This window comes from Rhamphochromis sp. 'chilingali' (genome assembly GCF_963969265.1).
Source record: "Rhamphochromis sp. 'chilingali' genome assembly, chromosome: 19".
Classification (NCBI taxonomy): Eukaryota; Metazoa; Chordata; class Actinopteri; order Cichliformes; family Cichlidae; genus Rhamphochromis; species Rhamphochromis sp. 'chilingali'.
In genome coordinates this window covers 15,347,742-15,368,353 of record NC_137946.1, presented here as the reverse complement: position 1 = coordinate 15,368,353, position 20,612 = coordinate 15,347,742, and the positions used below count along the sequence as shown (strand labels likewise).

At 39.8% G+C, this 20,612-nt stretch overlaps 2 protein-coding genes across 2 annotated transcripts; one reads left to right on the top strand and one right to left on the bottom strand.

The window, feature by feature from the left end:
- The first annotated feature begins 1,229 nt into the window (after positions 1-1,229).
- Positions 1,230-12,010, top strand: vsig10l2 (V-set and immunoglobulin domain containing 10 like 2). The gene is made up of 12 exons (XM_080866531.1): positions 1,230-1,319; positions 1,876-2,259; positions 3,608-3,883; positions 4,243-4,518; positions 5,610-5,888; positions 5,987-6,244; positions 6,323-6,613; positions 6,821-7,156; positions 9,542-9,664; positions 9,748-9,772; positions 9,871-9,971; positions 10,152-12,010. The coding sequence occupies exons 1-12, from the start codon at positions 1,250-1,252 to the stop codon at positions 10,298-10,300; spliced, it is 2,568 nt and encodes an 855-aa protein (XP_080722657.1). The 5' UTR covers positions 1,230-1,249; the 3' UTR covers positions 10,301-12,010.
- chek1 (checkpoint kinase 1) lies at positions 11,689-20,077 on the bottom strand. Its single transcript, XM_080866534.1, has 14 exons — positions 19,921-20,077; positions 19,623-19,688; positions 18,469-18,583; positions 17,567-17,675; positions 17,305-17,369; positions 17,136-17,205; positions 16,838-17,026; positions 15,021-15,125; positions 14,853-14,936; positions 14,696-14,780; positions 14,445-14,613; positions 14,106-14,237; positions 13,897-13,998; positions 11,689-11,997 (listed from the first exon to the last, which is right to left on the bottom strand). Exons 2-14 carry the CDS (start codon positions 19,685-19,687, stop codon positions 11,905-11,907), a joined length of 1,383 nt encoding a protein of 460 aa, XP_080722660.1. The 5' UTR covers position 19,688; positions 19,921-20,077; the 3' UTR covers positions 11,689-11,904.
- Between the last annotated feature and the right edge of the window lie 535 nt (positions 20,078-20,612).

Here is a 20,612-nt window from a genome sequence, read left to right as displayed (position 1 = left end):
ACAAAAACAAAACAAACCAACAAATAGAAAAGAGCTCTTAGCCAAATTGTTGTAGTGAAAGGCTGCATCTGATTTGAGAAATTATGATTCTGAACGGCACATTTCTGTGCCTGAGGAATTAATTGCACGGGACTATAGACGCCTTAATTTCCCTAAATAAATCTCACGCTGGGATAAATCTGCATTTTAACATTTGATTAGTTTCCCCTAAATAAGGGAGTAACCTGCTGTATTCCATCATTCTGTTTGTCTGCCAAGTGAGGGAAACTGATCTGCGCCCTGCATTCATTCATGACAAACGTCTCACATTACATACTCACGGCTCCACCAAGCAGTCTATTCTGCTCTTGTATAAACATAAAAACATGTTGAAAATGGTTACAATTACTGAATAAAAGTGTTTGATGGACAGACTGTGCATTCTTGCAGTCCACTTTAAAGTGGAGATTACATTTTTAAATGTTGGCATGCAATGAGAGCATGCTGTGAGGCAACATGACGGTGAAATACTGAATACTTTTACTGAATGATTTTAATCCCACTGGTAGAGTTTACTCTGCTCCTTGGATCCTCATAAAACCTTTGAAATCTGAAGCCTTTAATCTCACAAGTCACCCAAGATGACTGCACATTACAAATGCAGTTTAATCGTACTCTGACTGCATAAATGTTTTTGCAGAGCTCTCCACCTATATATTTTTGTCTTGTATATATTTATACATTTACATATATATAGAGAGAAATTTTATATATAGATAAAGATATATGTTTATGGCATTCCAGAGATCTGAAATTTGTATGAAATTCCAGTGTAGAGGATTGTGGTATTAAGTCCGCAAATGACAGATTCAGCTGCAACTGTGACTGCATTAGTTAATGTGCAGGTGTGTGTGTGTGTGTGTGTGAAAGGCCAGCCCATCCACTTACGTGGCTTTCTTGTATAATAGATGGTCTCGGTGTCAGTGTGTTATTCTAACCCAGCAGGAGAAAGAAAGAAGGATAGAGGGATAGAGAGAAAGGAAAACACATTAATAATTGAGCCTAAATCAGTTTACTGACCCTCCGTCCCTTCCTACTCTCAGTTGAATGCACTGGAATCTCCAAGAAGACCTGCAGATCAGAGAGTACGAAAGACGGAACATCAGGCATCTGAAGGAGGGCTGTAATGGTCAGTTAGGCTTCACCTTTTGATCTTTTCCACATTTTTTTGGAGTAAAGAGGTTGTTGGACTCGGGATCATCATGATACCATGGTGGCTCCACTGCTAGGACTGGCCATTCTATATCTAACTACCAGTCTGGTCACTTTGGGGTCAAATGGTAAGAGTTTTCCAGTGTCTGTGGATTCATTTAAACCCCTACTTTTTAAACATCCTTTAAAACAGCAAATTAAGAGAAGTGAATTCTTCATGATCTGGAATGCTGTTGCAAAAATGTAGGATTTGAATACTTGCATGTCATACATTTACATTTTCTGAAAGCACATATCAGTATGTAGACTGTATAAATAATGCAAAGTATTCAATATAACATTTCAAAATTCGCCAAGAACATATATTTGGCATTTCTGTAATCAAATTTGGGGTGAGCAGCAAATACACTGATGCATCTACAGTTATTTGGTTCTTACTGATTTAAATGACGGGTCACAGGGCACTGTAGATAACAAGCAGAAAGGCTATGCTAGCAAAAGCTGTTTTAGAACCTGCATGTGGAAATTAAGGAAAAGAAATGCCTGGAATCACTTGTAACAATGTTACGCTGCCTCTGAGACTCACTGTGTAATCAATCCTGTGACCGAACACCGACGAGGTAAACAACACCAGCGTCTCCTGTTCCTTTACACTCATATCTTTGTATCCTTTCCCACCACCAGCCCTGCAGATCAACCCCAATGGAGAGGTTGTGTACAAGGACACCCAGATGTATGAGGTGGTGTACCAGGACGCCAGTGTGTATGGGGTAGTGGGCAAAGCCGTGATCCTGGAGTGTGGTCCTTCTGTACCTGACATGTACATATGGAGCTTCACCAAGCCTGGTACTGAAGGCATAAAAGCTGTGGTGTATAATGTGGGACGAGGACCGAAGATTCAGAAGCTGGCTGAGACGCTGGGACAGCTGACTGTCATCTCAAACAGTGCAGCTATAAGCATTGAGAAGCTGCCTCTGGCTGCACAAGGCTTATTCACCTGCCAGGCTTTCTATGACATAGAGAACGAGCCCAAAGTCTACTACTACTACGTGCATCTCATTGTCCGAGGTAAGACTTCCTGCTGTCATGAATGCTACAAATTTTTAGTCAGTTTATAGCTGAAACAGAGACTGACATTCAGTCTTGTTGCCCAATTTCTCCAACATGGCTAATTTGTCTTATATATTCCAAAATAGGACAGTAGACTTGTTGTGTTTACTTGGGTGTATTATCCTAAATTATTATACAGTGTATTACTATCCCTGTTGCCATGTGCATTGGAGAGAAAGAGGAAGAGATGGAACAACTGAAAATAAAAATCTGTAGATATTTCTCTCTTTTTTTGACTTTTATCATCTAAGAAACTCTACTGTTCAGCATGTGCTGCTTTGTCTTTTGATTATTTGTTGGTCTTTTGAACAGAGCATTTTAAAACTTTATGAAATAAAGGCTTCTTTACTTTATTTGGCAAAGACGATTTAGATTATAAAAGTCTAAAACACAATTCCCTATAATCAGGAGATTATAGCTTTGTATTAAGGCTGGCCATAGAGGGACCATAGACTGCATACAAAAGATGAATACAGGCACTACCGATTATTTCTCACCCTTTTTAAAGGGTGAGCTTGTTTTTTCAAGCCCACAAAATAGGAATTTTAGGATAAGGGGGTGGAGGCCCAGCTTATGTAAACTAGCTTGTTTGGCAAGTGCCTCCATAAACGGTATTGAGGTTTTGCAGACAGGTGACCACTAACCACACAATTAACTTGTCAGCAAATTTAAATGTTTAACAATCAAGTTTTCAATGTAGGATCACATGAAGAAGGCCTAAGTGACATAGGCCTTGACCAACTGCAACTTAGCTAGTAGTTAGTGGATACTTGCAGACAAACACAAAAAACTACAAGCAACTGTGGCACTCTGATAGCAACCAAAGCAATCACACAGAGGGTTTTGGTGTAGCACTTTCTTTGCAACCAGATTCCACAAGTGAGAGTCAGCAACCTCCAGGAAACATCACCAACCACCCAAGAAATATGTTTGAGAAGCTCATTAAGTGCAATATGGTAGACATGAAAGAACTATTGCTAAAAAATTCATTCACTTCGACTGGAGCAGAGACTGTAGAAAAGCTGTTAGATTAAATACCGAAAAGGAAACATTATTTTGTCAAATGACTGCATTGAAAATGTTAAATGCTAACAGTGGTGAGCTCCTGTTTTGTAATCGAAATTAGCATAAGTAAAGGCAGGAGAAAGTAAAAAATTAGCCATAGGGCCCCTTTGTAGGGCCCCTTTTGACACTGGTCTCATGTTCAATCTCCAATGTTGCTGCTTGTGGGAACTTGCAGCTTTGTTCTGTTTGTAAAATGATCTTTCCAGTTACTGAACACTGTGTTTCTTCGCCGCCAATGCAGTCCCCGTCACTAAGCCTTACCTCTCGCTGAGTGAAGTATCTCCAGTGGAAGGATCTACAATGTGGATGCGCTGCAATTTGGAAAATGGGACTGGACCGATCCAGTACGTGTGGCAACATGAAACCCGCAGTGGTAACATCACGATCATCGCACAGGGCGACAGCAGTGTTATCAATGTGACCGACGTCAACCGCAACCACACCGGCTGGTACCGCTGTGTGGCCAGCAACGCAGTTAACAGTGAAAGCTCCAACCGCTTGTGGCTGGACACCATCTGTAAGTTGAGGAAGTTGGATCAATATGGAGATTTTTGTAAAACTTTTTTTTTTTAAAAAAGAAGCAAAAAGAATAAGACAGTGGTTTAAGTTACAGTCTTAAAGAAACAGAAATTGGTATGACTTTGATATTTTCTGTGTAATTTAAACTTGTCTTTGGCATTTTCTGTGTGAGTAATCAGTAAATTACAGGTAAACTGTGCATCATCAGCATTTGTCACTCTCAGAGAAAATGTCATCTTGTGAATCTAAACTAACTTGGATGAAACATTTTGTTATGAGTCAGCTTTTGTGGACAATTTTTAAATGAAGCAGAAGGTCCATCACATTAAATTTCACAGCAATGATTTTTCTCCTCAGTCGGCCCGGACATTCCTCAGATAAACGTAACTCCGTACAGTATAACAGAGCGGGGTTACTCGGCTTTGGAGAGAGAGACTGTTTCTTTGCTGTGTCAGGCCCAGTCCAATCCAGCCAGTCAGTATGTCTGGTTCTACAACAACTCACAGGTCTACAGCGGGCCGCAGCTCACCATCACCAAGATCCTCCGCATGCACACTGGCGACTACGCCTGCTTGGCTCTGAACACCTACCTTAACACCCGCTCCAAAAAAACCATCAGCCTGACCGTCTACTGTGAGTGTGACCTCTGATCTCTGATCATGCTATTAAGCATCTTACTCCTCTGTCAATTCTACCCTAAAGCCTATTGTTCTCTTGTTACTGCAAGGAGTGTAAAAGAGTCAAATGTGATCAAACTGTTCAGATTTGACATTTTCAGTACAATACTATCAACAGCTTAAACTCCTAAGACCCAAACTCTTCCATGGCATGTATTTTTAATTTCTCTTTGATATTTGGGCATATTGGGACCCGATGAATGTAAAAACAAAGAATCACCAGAATTTTTTGTTCCTAAGAAAAAGAGAGCCACATATGAGAATATTCGTTTTTAATTTTGATAAAACAGGGGCAGTATAATGTCCTCATAAGTGGATATCAGGCCCTTGTAGAGCAAAATTACGTTTTTTGGTCTAGACAACCCAAAATGTGATGTCCACATATGTGGATGCCAGGTCCTAGGAGGTTAAACATCTTTGATTTTCACCCAGGATCTCTGACCTAGAAACATCTCCCTGATCATTTCACTTAATGCAGAATCCTTTTCAGTTTCTTTTTCTGAATGTCTTCTGACTCCATTCAGCACATTCATCTGATATACTTATTTCAAAAGCTTAAACACCTTCAAACTCTGTCTCACTCACACACACACACACACACACACACACACACACACACACACACACACACACACACACACACACACACACACACATACAGCAGATAATGGAAAGCTTGCTGAGCTGTTCTCCTGTTTGGACCATCTTGGAAGTTGATGGGACTCTCTGGCAGGTATCTCACTGTGACGTCACAATCATGGCAAGCACGTCATTCACTCTCCCTACTTTTGGTTTTGCACACGTCTTATGTTTTTGCTATTTGCTAAGATTACATTTTCAGAAGAACTCCACCACCAACAAAAGAAAAAAACAGCAAAATCATAACAACATATCTCTTCTTCGATAATTTATGTATAGTTATTTTAACCAAACATCCTTAACAATGTAGCAATAGTTGGAAAAAAAAAAAAGGTTCCGGGCCCTGATGACATCAGTTTACTCCACTCGGCACATCATTACCTTGTTACCTCTATCATATCCCCACAGACCCCCCTGATGGCTCCCCGTCCTGTTCTGTGGAGCCGGCTCTGAATCACACCTCTCTGCGGCTGCTGTGCTCCTGGCCTGGTGGATTCCCCTCACCTTCCCTCCACTGGACTGGAGACCTGATACAAGATCAGTCCAACACAGCCCAGCTAACAAGTTCAGCCTCCAGCACTACCATCATGCTGCCCTCTGGAGGACTGACTTCTAATAACAGTTTGTTTACATGCCTGGGCTCCCATCCTGCCCTGAAACAGTCGACACAGTGCAGCACACGCACATGTGAGTGCAGCAATGTCAACAAACAGTAAAAGATAAGTTAGTGGCAGTTTTGTGATCATGTATCTGAATGTGTTTATATCTCTCCTCTCCTTCATCAGATATTCCCCCTGCAGAGCCACTGTGTTTTGCTTTTGTGACTAAAGACAAACAATACTTGACGCTGTCCTGCTCCTGGGAGGGAGGGGCCCCGAAAGCCTTGGTGTGGTGGGAGGGCCCCGAAGGTCAGAGCAAAGGTGGGGAACAAACCTTCAACATCCTGATCCTCCACTATGGCACAGCTCGCAGTGGGAAACCTTACACCTGCCACGCTAAACACCCACTTCTGGTCCAAACCAAGACCTGCAGACTCACACTGGGTGAGTGCACATTCTCACTGTACAACAAATAGCAGATATAAATTGTTAAATAATTAGTCTGTACATTGTCACACGTAGAGGCACCAGTGCTGCAGACACAGCGCAGAGTCGTGTCTGTGTACGAGGGGAGCGACGTTCAGCTTACCTGCAGTCTGAGAGACAACTACCTTCCTGTCAATGAAATCACCTGGTTTAATAATCAGGGTGTCGGTGTGCAAGATACCTCAAAGTACATGCTTCTGAGAACGTCTGCATGGGCCAATCTGACTGTGAGAGACACAGATGAAACTCAAGACAGCGGCGAGTACAGGTGCTCCACTTCCAACGCAGTGGGAGGAACCGAAATCAATATCACTTTAGTCATCAAGAGTAAGAATTATTAATCTATGTTTAATTCTAAATTACTTTCTTGCTGAGTGTAAGATCAGAATACTATAACACCTCTGATGTTTGTACAATTATTGTCCATAAAGTTACAGTCAGCATGAAAGTCGATGAGCTATATAAAAAGTTACAAGTGGTCATCACAAAGAAGTCATACAGATGAGGATATTTCTGTTTGTGTTATCTCTGTAGAGTACCCCATGCCACCCAATGCAACCCTGGTCAGAGTGATGTACACCAGTCGACAGCGTAATGAGGTGGAGCTGGAGTGGGTGGTGAAGAACCAGGAAGTTGGAGGCTGGACAGGTTTCTTCCTGGAGCACCGAAATATGTCTGAGCAACCACAAAGGAAAGGAAGTGGGAAGGAGGAGAAAGTTGGTCCCATAGTCTGGTACCGTAACATCCTCCAGGATCCAGCTGTCAGGATTTATACAGTGGGGAGCCTGACGCCAACGGTTACCTACCAATTTCGCATCATACCGGTGAACCACCGCACTGTGGGACACCCTTCTACTCCAAAGACACCAGGTACAGGAAATGTGAGACATATGAGACTTTTAGCAAAGAGATGGGCATTGTCAGCTTGTTAAGCTTAAATAAAAAGAGGCAAAATCACAAAGATGAAGTAATATAACATGTAATATATAATATGTAATATAGATGATGCATATAGATGTAATAATAACTGTTCTGAAAGGTGTGTTCAGTTTCAAACTTCTCCATTAACATGACATAAAACATGATCACGATGAGCTCTAAAAGTAGATAAGACCCCAATTAAACAAATGATACAAACATATTAATGATCAGTTCTTTACTGAGGAAGACGATCCAATCCAACTGTGACTGACAAAGGTATGTGAAACATTGCTTTCTGTACAGACCTAACATTATGCAGAAGTAACTGCACCTTAAACATCGGTCTGGCATACAAGAAATTGGCTTAAAATTGGGACTTTTACTTTACCCGTTAAAAAAAAACTAGCATTAAATCAATTTGTGATCGAACAGGATCCTCATCTTGCTGCAACTTTCTCATAACAGGCGGGAACGAAGTGATCTCTTTTCTCCAAACACGCAATTTACAATTAAAATACAATTAAAATACAGTTAAACCATCTATTAAGCATCTATTTTGTTCTCACACAGTGGGCCAAATATCACACCAACAGGACTCTTATGTGCTCTGGACAGAGTTCTTTTTGAACAGCCAAGCACACCATGATTGCTTATTTACTCATGAATGTGAAAGAGGGCGTTATTGCACAACATGCTTTGATGTTCAACCACTTCGATGGAGTAAAACAAAGACTTATTATTCCCATTATTTGTGTACTGTCTGTTCATTAGGATCTACCTAGGTGGTAGATAATATTTTGTGTCATTTGCTTAACTGTGTTGTCTTTTTTTTACACTCGTGTTAAAATCAGATGATGCTTCAGGTTATTTTTATACAGGAATATAAAAGATTCTTTCAAGCAGCATTGCTAATTATGAGATACAATCTTTAATGTTGTGTTATGATTAATGTGTCTAACTGTGGTGTTTTTTTGTTTTTGTTATCCACTCAGGTGAAAGACTCAAACAAAAACACATGCAAACAACGACACATACCTCATGCTTACACACCTTTCCCTCACTTCCTTGTTACTTTCTTCTTTTCTGTCCTCCTGATCTTCCCTCGAATTCATCCTGTGTGATAAATGTGCCACTTTGTATTATATTATTGCAGGAAACTGTTCTGAATAAGCCATTTGTTTTATTTAGGTTGCAGAGAAACCTGTGCAGTTATGGTCAGATTTTCATACACTCATCATTGGCATGAATGTAATTTTGGGTTTCAGCAATTTCTTTGATTTTTTCTTTTTATAGGCTTGTATGATGGTGCAGCATATGTCTTTATTACTGATGTAATAAAGAATTATTACATCTGAGGGCACTCCCTGGGTTGACTAATACTCACAACAACAAGAAAGTCCAAGAAATTCAGTGAAGAGATTTGCAGTTCGGAAAGTCTCTTAGAGCCATTTCTAAAACAGATTCTAAGATCATTGGTTCAAACAAGAGTGCATAAGTACAAGTTATTCTGATGTGCCTCCACTTTGCCAAGGACGCAAAGAAAACCCAAACGGTCACCCTCAGATCAGAGGAAATTGGTTATGTTGTTCAGGAACAACCCAGGAACCAACAAGGCTCAAGCCTCCCATTAACTAGAAACTGCTGGAACACCAGTATCACTGTCCACACTAAAGGTAACTATTTGACCACAATGACTAAGAGGTATGTTTGGAGTAAAGGTGAGACTTTCAAAGCTAAGAGCACTGTGCCAGACGTCAATGGTGGCACATAAAGTTCATAAAGTGGGTGGAATAGTGAAGAAGGAGGACTACCTCCAAATTCTTTATTTTCATCATTAATCAGCAGCTACATGGTTGAAAATGCAGATGAAACAGGCTAATACAGGCTAATTTCTATCATCTGTTGATTACAGAAAAAAAGAAAATTGTGCACCTAATTCTTGTTTTTTTAGTCATTAAAGATGTATGCTGTACAATCCTTCCACCCTGAAAAAAGAACAGTTCAAATAAATCATTAAAACCCTTAATTTATCATGAGATTCATGCCCCCGATGAGTAGATGTAAACATCTGACTAGAACTGTAACATGGTAGGATGGTTCAGTGGTTTTCAACCCTTGTATGAATGAATGAATGAATCCACGTTGTTCTGTTCAACAGAGCTCCTTTTAAAGAAGAACCTAAGCAACATTTATTTACAGGATAATAGTAAAGTGATGTTTTCAAATCATGACATACACTGACCTGGGTTGAGAACCACTCGAGCTCCTGGATGTAGCTGCGGTGTTCTGACAGATATGAACTTTTTTGCAATCTGTAACTATGATGTGTTGCAGCTGAACCACGCTACAATGTGTACCCTGCTGTGATTGGAGCGGCTATTGGTGGGATGCTCTTTGCAGCCATTCTTACGGTTCTGCTGCTCATGTACATAATCCGCAACCGCAACAACAACCCTCGTGAGTCCACCGCACATGAGCACCAATATCCTGCTGATCTGTTTAAAATCACTGTGATGTTAATGTCGTCTTCTTTCCACCAGGACTACATGACTTGTTATTTGGCAGGTGAGTATCTAGATATATGTCTATAAAACCAAGAATTAATGATTTCCTGTTTGCAGTTATTGCTACAGACATGGCGTTTTAACATTTCCTGCTTCCAGGCAGCACAGCCAGTCAAGGGAAAACATCAACTTCCCAGAGGATGAAGTGGTCAGCACGTCAGAGGGAGGAATAGAGGAGATTGGTGGATCATCCAGCCTAGGCAAGATGAGCTACCCTAAATGACCATACACCTATAAACACACATATAGACCCATATAGGACGTTGCTGATGGCCCACATGGAAGTGATGGAATATCTCTAAGCAGATGTTTCAACCGTCAGCAGGCCTAAAAATCGTAATGCACATCTGTCTTATCTGCTGAACTTTGATGTTTTGCAGGTCCAGCCATGGCTTTACCCCGGGCATCTTCACCCCTCACTTCTTCACCTATGAGTGCCACCCTAACAACCACCAGCCAAGCCCCTCCCTCTGGAGACGATAATGAGCCAGTCAGCGTCACCATCACTGTCAAGGCGACAGGCTCGTAGTCATATATCCGACCCATCCAGCAGGAAATACGCAAAACCCTTGAGCCATCTCCCATTTCTTCATATTTTGCTTCCAAGGAGACAATAATACATCTTCAGGCTTTCTGATGGGTTTTTCTTTGGACATTGGCTGCTTTTTCACTCATTTTCAGTCCAGTCCTTGTACCTGAGCATTTTCACATTAATGGTTTTAACACTGATAAGAAAGTTCACTGTTGTGTCACATGTGACATTAAACCCAGCAAAGAGTCAGTTTGAAATCATGTCTTTGGGCACCCTGTTAATATCAGATTTTCATGAAAACATTATTTGTTCATTTTTCTTTATTTCAATCTGTGAAAAAAAAAATGGACAAGCAGAGGACAAAAGAAGTAGCAAGCCTAAAGGCTATTTACAGCAAATGAACAGTATCTGAAAGTCGTGTCCATGAACAAATCCAACAAAGACCTGAAACGGGACCAAAAGATCAGACTTGATCAGAAATGTGTCATCTGAAGCGTGGCTGTCAAAAAGCCATTCTTAAAGAAAGAAAACTGGGAGAATAGGCTGAGGTATGCCAAAATACACAAGAACTGGACTGAAAATTAGTGGTAACAGTTCTTATGGAGTCACGAATCCAAATTTGTCATGTTTTACTGAAATTGTCATCAATACATACAGAGGAGGTCAGGAGAGAGGTACAAGTGGGGTCCACAGCCATCTGTAAAACACCATGGAAGCTCTGTCATGGTTGGAGCAGCATTTCAGCCTGTGGTGTTGGAGCTTTTCAAAACCGACGAAATTATGATGAGCAAAGTACTACTGTTTTGATCCAACATGCAACATCATCTGTAAACCATCTCATTGGCAACAACTTTTCAAAAGGACAATGATCCCAAACACACTGCCAGTATAATAAAAGCTTACATAAACAGAAAAAACACACAGTGGAACACGAATTGGCTTCCCCAGACCTGTATCTTTATATTATTGAAGCAGTGTGGGAATCATGTTGACAGATATCCGAATAAAAAGCAGCCAACATATAAGGAAGAGGTTTGAATGTCCTTCAAGAAGCCTGGAGAACCATTCCTGAAGACTACTTAGCCTTGAGAGTTCAGGCTGTGTTGAAGAATAAAGGTGGTCATACCAAATATTGACTTGTTAGAATTGCCTTATACTCTATATTTCTATTTATGTTTGCATGTTTCAATAAATAACACTTATGTCTGTGTAGATCTTCAGTTATTCTAGGCCGTGATAGCCTTAAGGTAAGACTAGCAAACTAGCACCTAACAAAGTATAAAGCAATGAGGTGTAACTCCAGACTTTAACAGTACTGTGTACTTGATTTTCATGGATAACAGCAAAGCTACAGTGTGAATTTATCAAAATACTCTGCGCACAACTTTGGTCTTTTAATAATTTATTCAAGACTTTGGACTGTTTAAACATAATCAGAACACATCAGTCTTTAATAGCAGAAACACAAACGACAATGTAGACAAACTCATACTCACTCAACAGCAGAATACATGAAAAACATCAACAAAACAAGTAAATATATACACAGGTTTGCCTCTCTACAGTCCATGGTAGAGAGCATTAGTGTGAAGATCTGCTCACTAGATGGGGACCAAAATCTTTTGAGTGCTGATTATGTCACCGAGCTTGTGTTTGATCTTCACAAAGAGACGCTTGAACTCCAAACCATCACCCTGGAAACAAACACACACACACACACACACACACACACACACACACACACACACACACACACACACACACACCCCCATCTTGATTAGATGAAAGTGCACTCATACACTGAGGACATTGTACTCTTAGACCTGTTCATTAGGTGACTCAGACCAGTGGGTTTCTCTGTATCAATTCTGCTACAGTTTGTCTTTCAGTAAACCCGTTTTAAACAAACATGAGTGAAACCAACTGACCTATAAGGATGACTGCATGCATACATCTATATAGATAGAGTTAAGTTTTACAGATATTTTACATGAATATAGGCTACAATCTAAGCCCTATATGCCTACATCTGTTTACCTACGGGTATCATTAAAAACAATATTGTTTTACAGACACATATGGATGAATATTAGGGGTAATATACACTAACAAGTTCCACTCCACTCACCCAAGGACACTGTACAAGTTTAAGAGCATGGGAAGTTATACAGAGTAGGCTATCTTAAACAGGCGGGTTTTGAGGGTTGACTTAAAAAAAGGGAATAGTGATGTTTTCGAGGTCAGAGGGTAGGCAATTCCAAAGTCGAGGGGCAGAGCGACTAAAAGCCCTGCTCCTTATTGTGATAAGACGAAAGGATGGAACAGAAAGAAAAAGAGGAGGATCTGAGGCACTGGGATGTGATGGAGATCTGTACCAAACCAGAACGGTATGGTGGGGAGAGAGAATGAATAGCCTTAAATGTATAAAGGAGTATTTTAAAATTAATGCGAAGTTTAACCGGGAGTCAGTGAAGCTGCTTCAGGATAGGGGTGATGTGGTGGGTAGAGGGAGTCCTAGTAATAATACGGGGAGCAGAGTTCTGGACACGTTGAAGCTTATTGATGGATTTTTGTGTAAGGCCAAATAAGAGTGATTTGCCCTGCTTATCCATGTAGAGGTTTTCAAGTGAGTTTATTGGTTCAGCCAGTTTGAAAAATCCTTATTTACAGACAGCTGAAACCAACTTTCCACCAGTCTGGGGAAAAGACTGAAAATGATCTTCATGTCTTCCATTGTCCAAGTTCAAAAGCACAAGTCACAATGTTTGTTGTAAAGTCATATGAAATAGAAAGCTTTCAAAAGGACTCCATGCAGTCCTGCAAAACATAAACTACATCCTTACTGCAAGTGCCAAAGCCCAAGAGCTACATCTCAGACTCTACAGGACTCAGTTTGCATGCTAAATGTTAAACAATCATTTCAAAAAGTTCTAGTTGAAAAAGACTGAACAAGTAAAAAAAAGAAAGAAAAAAGAACAGGCAGGTTTTCAAAGTCGCATCTAAACACACCACAAGACTTCTGGAAGAATTCTTTGGACAGATGAGACGAAGGTAAATATGTTTAACTATAATACACAGGACCATGTGTCAAGCACAGTGGTGGCGGTGTAAAGATTCAGGCTTGTTCTGCAGCCACAGGACCCGGGCACCTTGCGGTCACTGAGGTTTCTGTGTATACCAAAGTATTCTAGAGGCAGATCTGAGGCCATCTGGCCAACAGCTTAAGCTTAGCCAAAACTGGGTCATGCAACAGGACAATGATCCCAAGCACAGCAGTGCATTTACCACAGAGGTTTTGCAATGCTCCACTCAAAGTCCAGACCTCAACGTGACTGAATAGCTGTAGTGGGACCTTAAGAGAACTGTGCATAAACAAACCTCAATAAAGTGAAGCAGTACTGTAAAGAAGAGTGGGCCAAAATTCCTCCACAATGATGTGAGACACTGATGTAGCTACTGAATCTGAACTTCATTTTTCACACGACTGCATGGACTGCAAGCTTGAGTGGTTAAGATGTCAGAACGTGCAGAAGGCAGGGGATAAATCGTGTTAGAAATAATATACAATTCATCTTTTAAATGATAAAACCTACCTTAGACAGTCTGAAGTCCAGCAGCACTCTCTGATTCATATCCAACAAATGAATTTTAAAGATGAGCTTATTATTGCGTTTGTCAAGCGTGCTCACGGTCACCTAAAATGTGTGTTATAAAAAATAAAAGTATGTTATGATGAGACGCAGAAGAAAAGGCTGTGTTATCAGGAAATGTAAAAATCTTGTATATTTGAGTATAGATATACCTGTTTGGTGCTAGTGAGTTTGAAGCCAAGTGCCAGGCCTTCACAGATGTCTTTCAGGGCAGTTAAGGAGGCATCAGCACTGACAGTAGTGAAGAAACGCGTCATTCTCCGCACTAACCTCTGCCACGGCGACTGTGCACAGAAAGAAGAAATGAGGACATGTTAAAAAGCTCACAGCAATAATGCATCAGAGTTTTGTTGATATGCCTTTAAATCAAAAGAAACTTTGGTGAAAGGTTAAAAAAAAAAAAGAATAATCTGCATCTTTGTGTGTGAGAATAAATACACATATAAACATTTACGTAGTGAAACCAATCCAGCACTGAGTATGTGAATTACCTGACTGGCTCCTGGTGTAGCTAGTAACTGACTACCCAGTAACATGTGCTCAGGTTTGGTCGGCTGGGAGAAGCTGACTTGACCGTCATTTTGACTAATTAACAACATGGCTTCCCAGCCACCGGCTGCAAAGTCAGGCTGAGAGCTTGAAAACTGCATCCTGTCATCACTACAGAAAGAGAAAGACATTCTTAAGATTATCAGACACAAAAAGAAATTGAGCTAAAATTAGAAAAGCGCAAAGTTCTGACCTGTTGGCCCGAGATATGAGTGACCCATCAGATCGAAGACTGTTGTTCCCTCCTGAGTGCAGAGAACTTGTTGGCTGCTTCACTCCTACAGAGACAGAAAGACCATTATGAGTACAGTGAACACTGAAGCTAAACTAAATCTGTTGCTGGGACTTGCCTTCAGTAAACCAGCGGTCTTTCTGGATGTCTGTGATGGAAATGCGTGCATCTGGACTGGCCAGCAGCAATTTGGATAACAAACCTGAATTTTAAAAAAGTTACACATGAACCAAAGAACAACATGTAAAACATGCAGTAACTAAACTTACAATAGCGTGCGACTCACTAAGAGGCAGTGGTTGTATTTTTTTCCAAGGAGGTAGATATGTTTTCTTCTGAAGCCAGTCTGCGTACTCCTGACAGCTCTCAGTTGGCTGGTCCCACGGCAACTCTAACAAGGAAACAACAAAAAGGTTTCCTCACATTAACTGCATGGACTTCAATGATGCACAACCTCAGAGAAGTAGCGTTTGCATTTTTTCTAATGATGTAAGACATGCTGTCTGATCTTTCAGAACTGTATACAATAAATAAACTGAATTTTTAAACAGACCTCAATCTCTTTTTTTTACCATTACAGTGATGTGACTGTATTTCAAGATAACTAAATCACCTTGAGTCTATAATTTGGTTAAGTTTACAACCAATTCTTAAGCGTATAAACACAGATATCTATATCTGTATGTGATATAAATATATCTATAAAACTGTAACTTGCCAGCGTCCATCGACCTGACTGATTTCCGCAGCGATGGGGCAAAAAATAAGCAGCGGATAACAGACATGTAGTGACAAAGTTTAAGAAAACATACACAGCTTTCACCTTAGAAATACTTTACTTTTTAATTTAGTCATTTTCCCCTTCACGTCCCTCCTGCTGGGTGTCACTGCTAAAGTAATGTGCCCTCTCACAGAGCAAAACTCAAGCATCTCAGTCTCTTCCACTGGTTGTAAAAGGCAACTTGAATTTTTGCCTCAATGTTTGTCATGTTCAACAACAAAAACAAAAAACGTTTTCAATACACTGTGTGTCAACTCCGTACCAGCACTCTGGACTAAAAGTTTCACCCTCCTGGGGTAAACAACTTTTCTAGCGCACAACTCCTTGTCAGAGAGACAGAGAGTGTGTGTGTGTGTGTGTGTGTGTGTGTGTGTGTGTGTGTGTGTGTGTGTGTGTGTGTGTGTGTGTGTGTGTGTGTGTGTGTGTGTGATCACTGGATTGTAGCCAACCTCAGTAGCAGTGCTGATTTGCAATGTGGAGGTTGGGGCAGTTAAACATAGAAGTTAATCTTTAAACAAGTTTGACATTCATGGTGAAATCAGAGACGGGTCAGAGCTTTGATGGAACTTAAAAAAAAAAAGAAGAAAAAAAAAAGTCAAAAACTGCTGAACAGAGGCCAAACTTAAATCCAGTAAGCGTTTAGATTTTTATGGACAGAGTGAAAGAACTTAAATGGCACCGTGTACAACAGTGAGAACCATGTGGACCTGTACATTCTCTCAACATCACCAGAAGGGCACAGTCAGGAAATCTGTCAAACGAAACGGATTAAGGGCTTTAATGTTTTGTTGTTGTTTTTTTTAATATATACACTAACTGTTTATACTTCTATTATAAAAATTCTAACCGCTATAACTAAAGAATTTCATATATAAGAGATAAATAAAGTATTTCTTCTTTTATTTCTATTACCATGTGATCTCCTAGCTTGTTTGTACTTCACTGTTGACTTAAAATAAGATGATATTCAGGTAAACAGGTCAGGCTGTAAAGATTGAAAACTGAATCTGCTCGACTGTAAAGTTCAGACAATGTCAGACTGAAGATGGAGACGAAAACTGAGGATGGTCCTGTCTGACATCAGGCAGAAATATGACAGCAAGTTACAAGACAGTAAAAATGATGAAAAATCAGCTATTTAATTTAGTAAAATTAGTAATTCAATCAAATGCAAATTCACACAAGCACAACAACCACTTGCAGCTTTGACACTGGCCCTGCTGACCTAACAGCTTTGTGATATCATCAACTTCTCATTGCCATTGCTGTCATATGGTATTGGACTACAGATGTGTGTATGATCTTCAAATTTTGGATCTTACCACCAGCCAGCATGGCAGTGAGAACTATGCCACAAGCCCAGATATCTGCAGGCTGAGCTCTGTACTCTGTTTGGCTCAGAAGCTCCGGAGCCACGTAGGGAAGAGTCCCACACAATCGATTCAGACGGCGCTCTCGGCCTTTAAAGCGAAACATGGTCGCCAGGCCAAAATCTGTCAGCTTCAGGTTATCTGAAGGTAAAAAAATAAAATAAAAAATCAACCCCAGAGGGCGGTGGTTATAAGAAATAAAAGAGAATCCTAAAAAGAGAATCCCTCAATAAAGATTGCATTTCCTCACCTTTGTCATCCAGCAAAATGTTCTCTGGCTTTATGTCTCTATGTGTGATGCCAAAATCATGGAGGTACTCCTAGAAAAGGTCAAATAAAAATAAAAAAACTTAAAAAAGAGAACAACAGCAGGAAAATATGCAGGAAGTCACATAAACACAAAGATGTTCTTCACTCACCACAGCTGCTATTAGCTGCTGGAAAAATCTATGAGCATCCTTTTCAGCCATCCCTACATCGGGCTCTAAAGAGAGCGTAAAAGAAGAAAGAGTAAGCCTGAAATCAAATACTTGCAAAGAATGATTACTGAAAACTCCAGACGCATTTCAGCTAAGTTGAATTCATGTATTCATGCTAATCATATCCGAGTCAGGAAAGCTACAGTTGGAAGAATAAATCAGCAAACAAAAGGTTTTTCTTGTATGACAGTTTACGGCTCACCGATTCGATCAAACAGCTCTCCCCCGGTGCAGTACTCCAGGAAGAGGTACACAGTTGGTCCTTCCTTCCGATGGCCAAAGAAGCGTACAATGTTGGTGTGTTTGAGCATCTATGAGTTAAGTGCACACACAAAGATCCTCAAAACAGTGCTCTCAGCTATCATTCTACCTAGCTAAGAGCTTAACGTTTTTAATTAATTCTACAAATCTAAAACAATTAAAAATAAAATAAAAACAACTTCAGTCTGTGTTAAATTGCTTACAATCAGTTTGTACCTGTAAACCAGAGGAACAAACTGGTCAGTCTCAGCCAGTTTATCTTTATGAATCTAACCAACATTAATAACAAGTGCCATTTCTTTATATTTTACTTTAGTATGAAGTACGACTTCATACATGTTTGCTTTCAGTTTGCCTCTTCGGTGTCTGTTCAGCTGGTTTTTGGATCTTCTGTCATCATGTCACATCATTTTAGGTGAGCCAAAACAAGCAGACACATCTGTACATCTGTATTCTTATCTGCATGTTTGCTTTCAGCTTGCCTGGAATAGCATTAGCTTTAACAAACTTTTCCCAACAAATGACACCCTCGAGCTGAGGGCTACCAACGTCCCCAGATCAGCTGAGGCTAGAGTTGGTTTTCACAACAGTAACAGTTTTTATCTAATTCTCACAGTCTGGAACTGGCATGAACAGGCTGTGTTCATGCCAGTAACTGATGCAAGGAAAAGGGAAATGAGAGCATACAAAGCTGTGATTCAGTTAATTAACAATTTCTTTCATGCAGCTGTTTACTGTATTAATATATGGATTTAAGAACAGCTGGACTTGTTTTACAACACACCACTGGTGAGCCGCTGCTTTCATTCATACTAACTGTGCAGGTGAAAGTGATGGATGTACCTTGTGGATGCAGACCTCCTTCTTGACATTTTCAGCACACTCTTTTGCCTGCGAGGTATCGATGACCTTCACTGCTACCGCCTCTTCAGTCTGTCTGTTCACCAGGAGCCTCACTCTGAGACCAAGAACACAAAGAGGACAAACCGGTTAGATCATAAAGAGAAAAGAGAACACAGAGGTGAAGAGAAGTGAGAGGAAGTCTGAATGGAAACAGGATGTACAAAGAGCTAAAGTCTTCCTAAAGTGTTTCTAGATATAATTTTCAAGTAATTTAAACTTTGTTAAACTTTTCAATAAAATCAGAAGGTCAGGTGTCAAAGTCCGTCTGTTTTAGTTGTTTATATTTTATTTATTTTTTTCCCCTTCTATATGTTACTACATCACTGTTGTGCATTTTATTTATTTTTGTTGCATTTTAGATTCTTAAGTACTTTGTGCAGCATGCAATGTTGAAAATGTGCTATATAAGTTAACTTGACTTTGACCTCTAGAAAACAAGAAAAGCATGATTGATATTAGTGATGTCATTCGCAGCTGCAGGTCTTTCTGATTCAGTTGATTAAATACCTGCAATCATCATACATCAGAAAAACAAAAACAAACAAACAGAAATATTTAAGATCATTTTAAACCCACTCAAAGAGTCAATCTAAAGTTAAAAGGTTCTTTTTGTGCAGTAGTTTTCTTCTATAACAAACTTTGAGCATTTGTATCTCTGGACACCTCATTTAATGGTGGCATAATGCCATAATTTAAGAATGATAGAAGCAGTCATTGCTACCCTGACTGTTTGATTTGTTTTCTAACAATTCCATTGCAAAAAACATGGAATTGTTATTGTAAAAATGGTTAAACTTTCAAGTCTCATAACACTACATTAAACATGTTTTCGCATATGTAAGGTCTCATTTTTACCTACATTTTGATACCTGGTTCATCTACCTTTTTTTCAAAGCTAACTGTGACTGCGATGGAGTCAGGTGTCTCCTGTGAGTGATGTTTTTGGATTATCAGATGAACATTTCTAGTGCATATACATGCCTGTCATGATCCCATGAAACAAGAAAAAAAAAAATCCTTGTCCGATGGCTAGAAGAGGACAGCTATTAAAGGCGATAAGCTAATGATAAACAATGATAAGGAATCTTTCATACTCTCCGTAGGCTCCTTCTCCCAGAGTCTGAACAACGTCCCAGTCCTGCACAAAAGGCACCGCCATGCTAGAGACAGAAACACACGCATTCATCACTTTCGCTTTCTAATATTTACTTATGTATTCGTTATTTTCACAACATGGGTCCTATTTCTTCTAACAAGTGTCTGTTAAGCCTTTCCCGGTTTGCAAAACTGTTAACTTTGACAGCACTTTGACAGAGTTCTGTCAAATGTCATGATGCTCAAAAGAAAACCGCTAAGAAAACTAAAATACGAAAATATGAAAGAATAACCTACCTGCTCAGCCTTTTCACACAGCAGCGACTGCCACATGTAGCTATCCTTAAAGCTCAGACGCACGTCTTCATCCTGCTGCACTGACTTCTAAAGATTTTTCACAAATTTGGCGCGTTGTCTCATTGGCGATAACTTCCGCATTTCCGCCTTGTCTTCTTCTACGCCTCTCTTCTTTTTCTTCTTCTTTGAGTTTAGCCGGTCAGACATATATTGCTGCCACCTACTGTTCACCTACTGTTATCCAAGTCTTATTCGAATTAAACATGCCAGATTTACAATTCATTATTCAACATTATTTAAAGCCTGAATAATTGCCACAAAATTTTTAAATGGAGAGTTTATTGAACCAGCTGAAAGATTTGTTTATAAAGTTATTTAGATATTTCCCCCCTTATAGTAGTTGTAATTTGCGTCATATTTGCTACATCTGGCCTTTAAAAAATGCTTTAAAAAGCATTGCAAAATTTATTTATACTTTAAAACGGGTAACAAATCACACTGATGATGTAGAAGTCTCAAAAATTCACAAAAAACTGCATGTATTAAATACGATACACTAGGCATGAAAGGGTTAAACATCCATCCATTCTCTTCCGTTTATCCTTATTAGGGTCTCACGGGGTTGGAGCCTATAAAGTTAAACATGTGGCATGTTTTTTTTATTTTCTATGTAAATAAGATTTGGGTTTATG

Bases quoted from the DNA above. Each gene is read 5' to 3' on its own strand.
- vsig10l2 (XM_080866531.1), top strand. From the start codon at position 1,250: ATGGTGGCTCCACTGCTAGGACTGGCCATTCTATATCTAACTACCAGT. The intron at 2,260-3,607 runs GTAAGACTTCCT...CCGCCAATGCAG, and splicing joins CGTGCATCTCATTGTCCGAG to TCCCCGTCACTAAGCCTTAC. The intron at 4,519-5,609 runs GTGAGTGTGACC...ATATCCCCACAG, and splicing joins CATCAGCCTGACCGTCTACT to ACCCCCCTGATGGCTCCCCG.
- chek1 (XM_080866534.1), bottom strand. From the start codon at position 19,687: ATGGCGGTGCCTTTTGTGCAGGACTGGGACGTTGTTCAGACTCTGGGA. The intron at 18,584-19,622 runs GTATGAAAGATT...TCTTGGTCTCAG, and splicing joins GGAGAAGGAGCCTACGGAGA to AGTGAGGCTCCTGGTGAACA. The intron at 17,027-17,135 runs GTGAGGAAATGC...TTTTACCTTCAG, and splicing joins CATTTTGCTGGATGACAAAG to ATAACCTGAAGCTGACAGAT.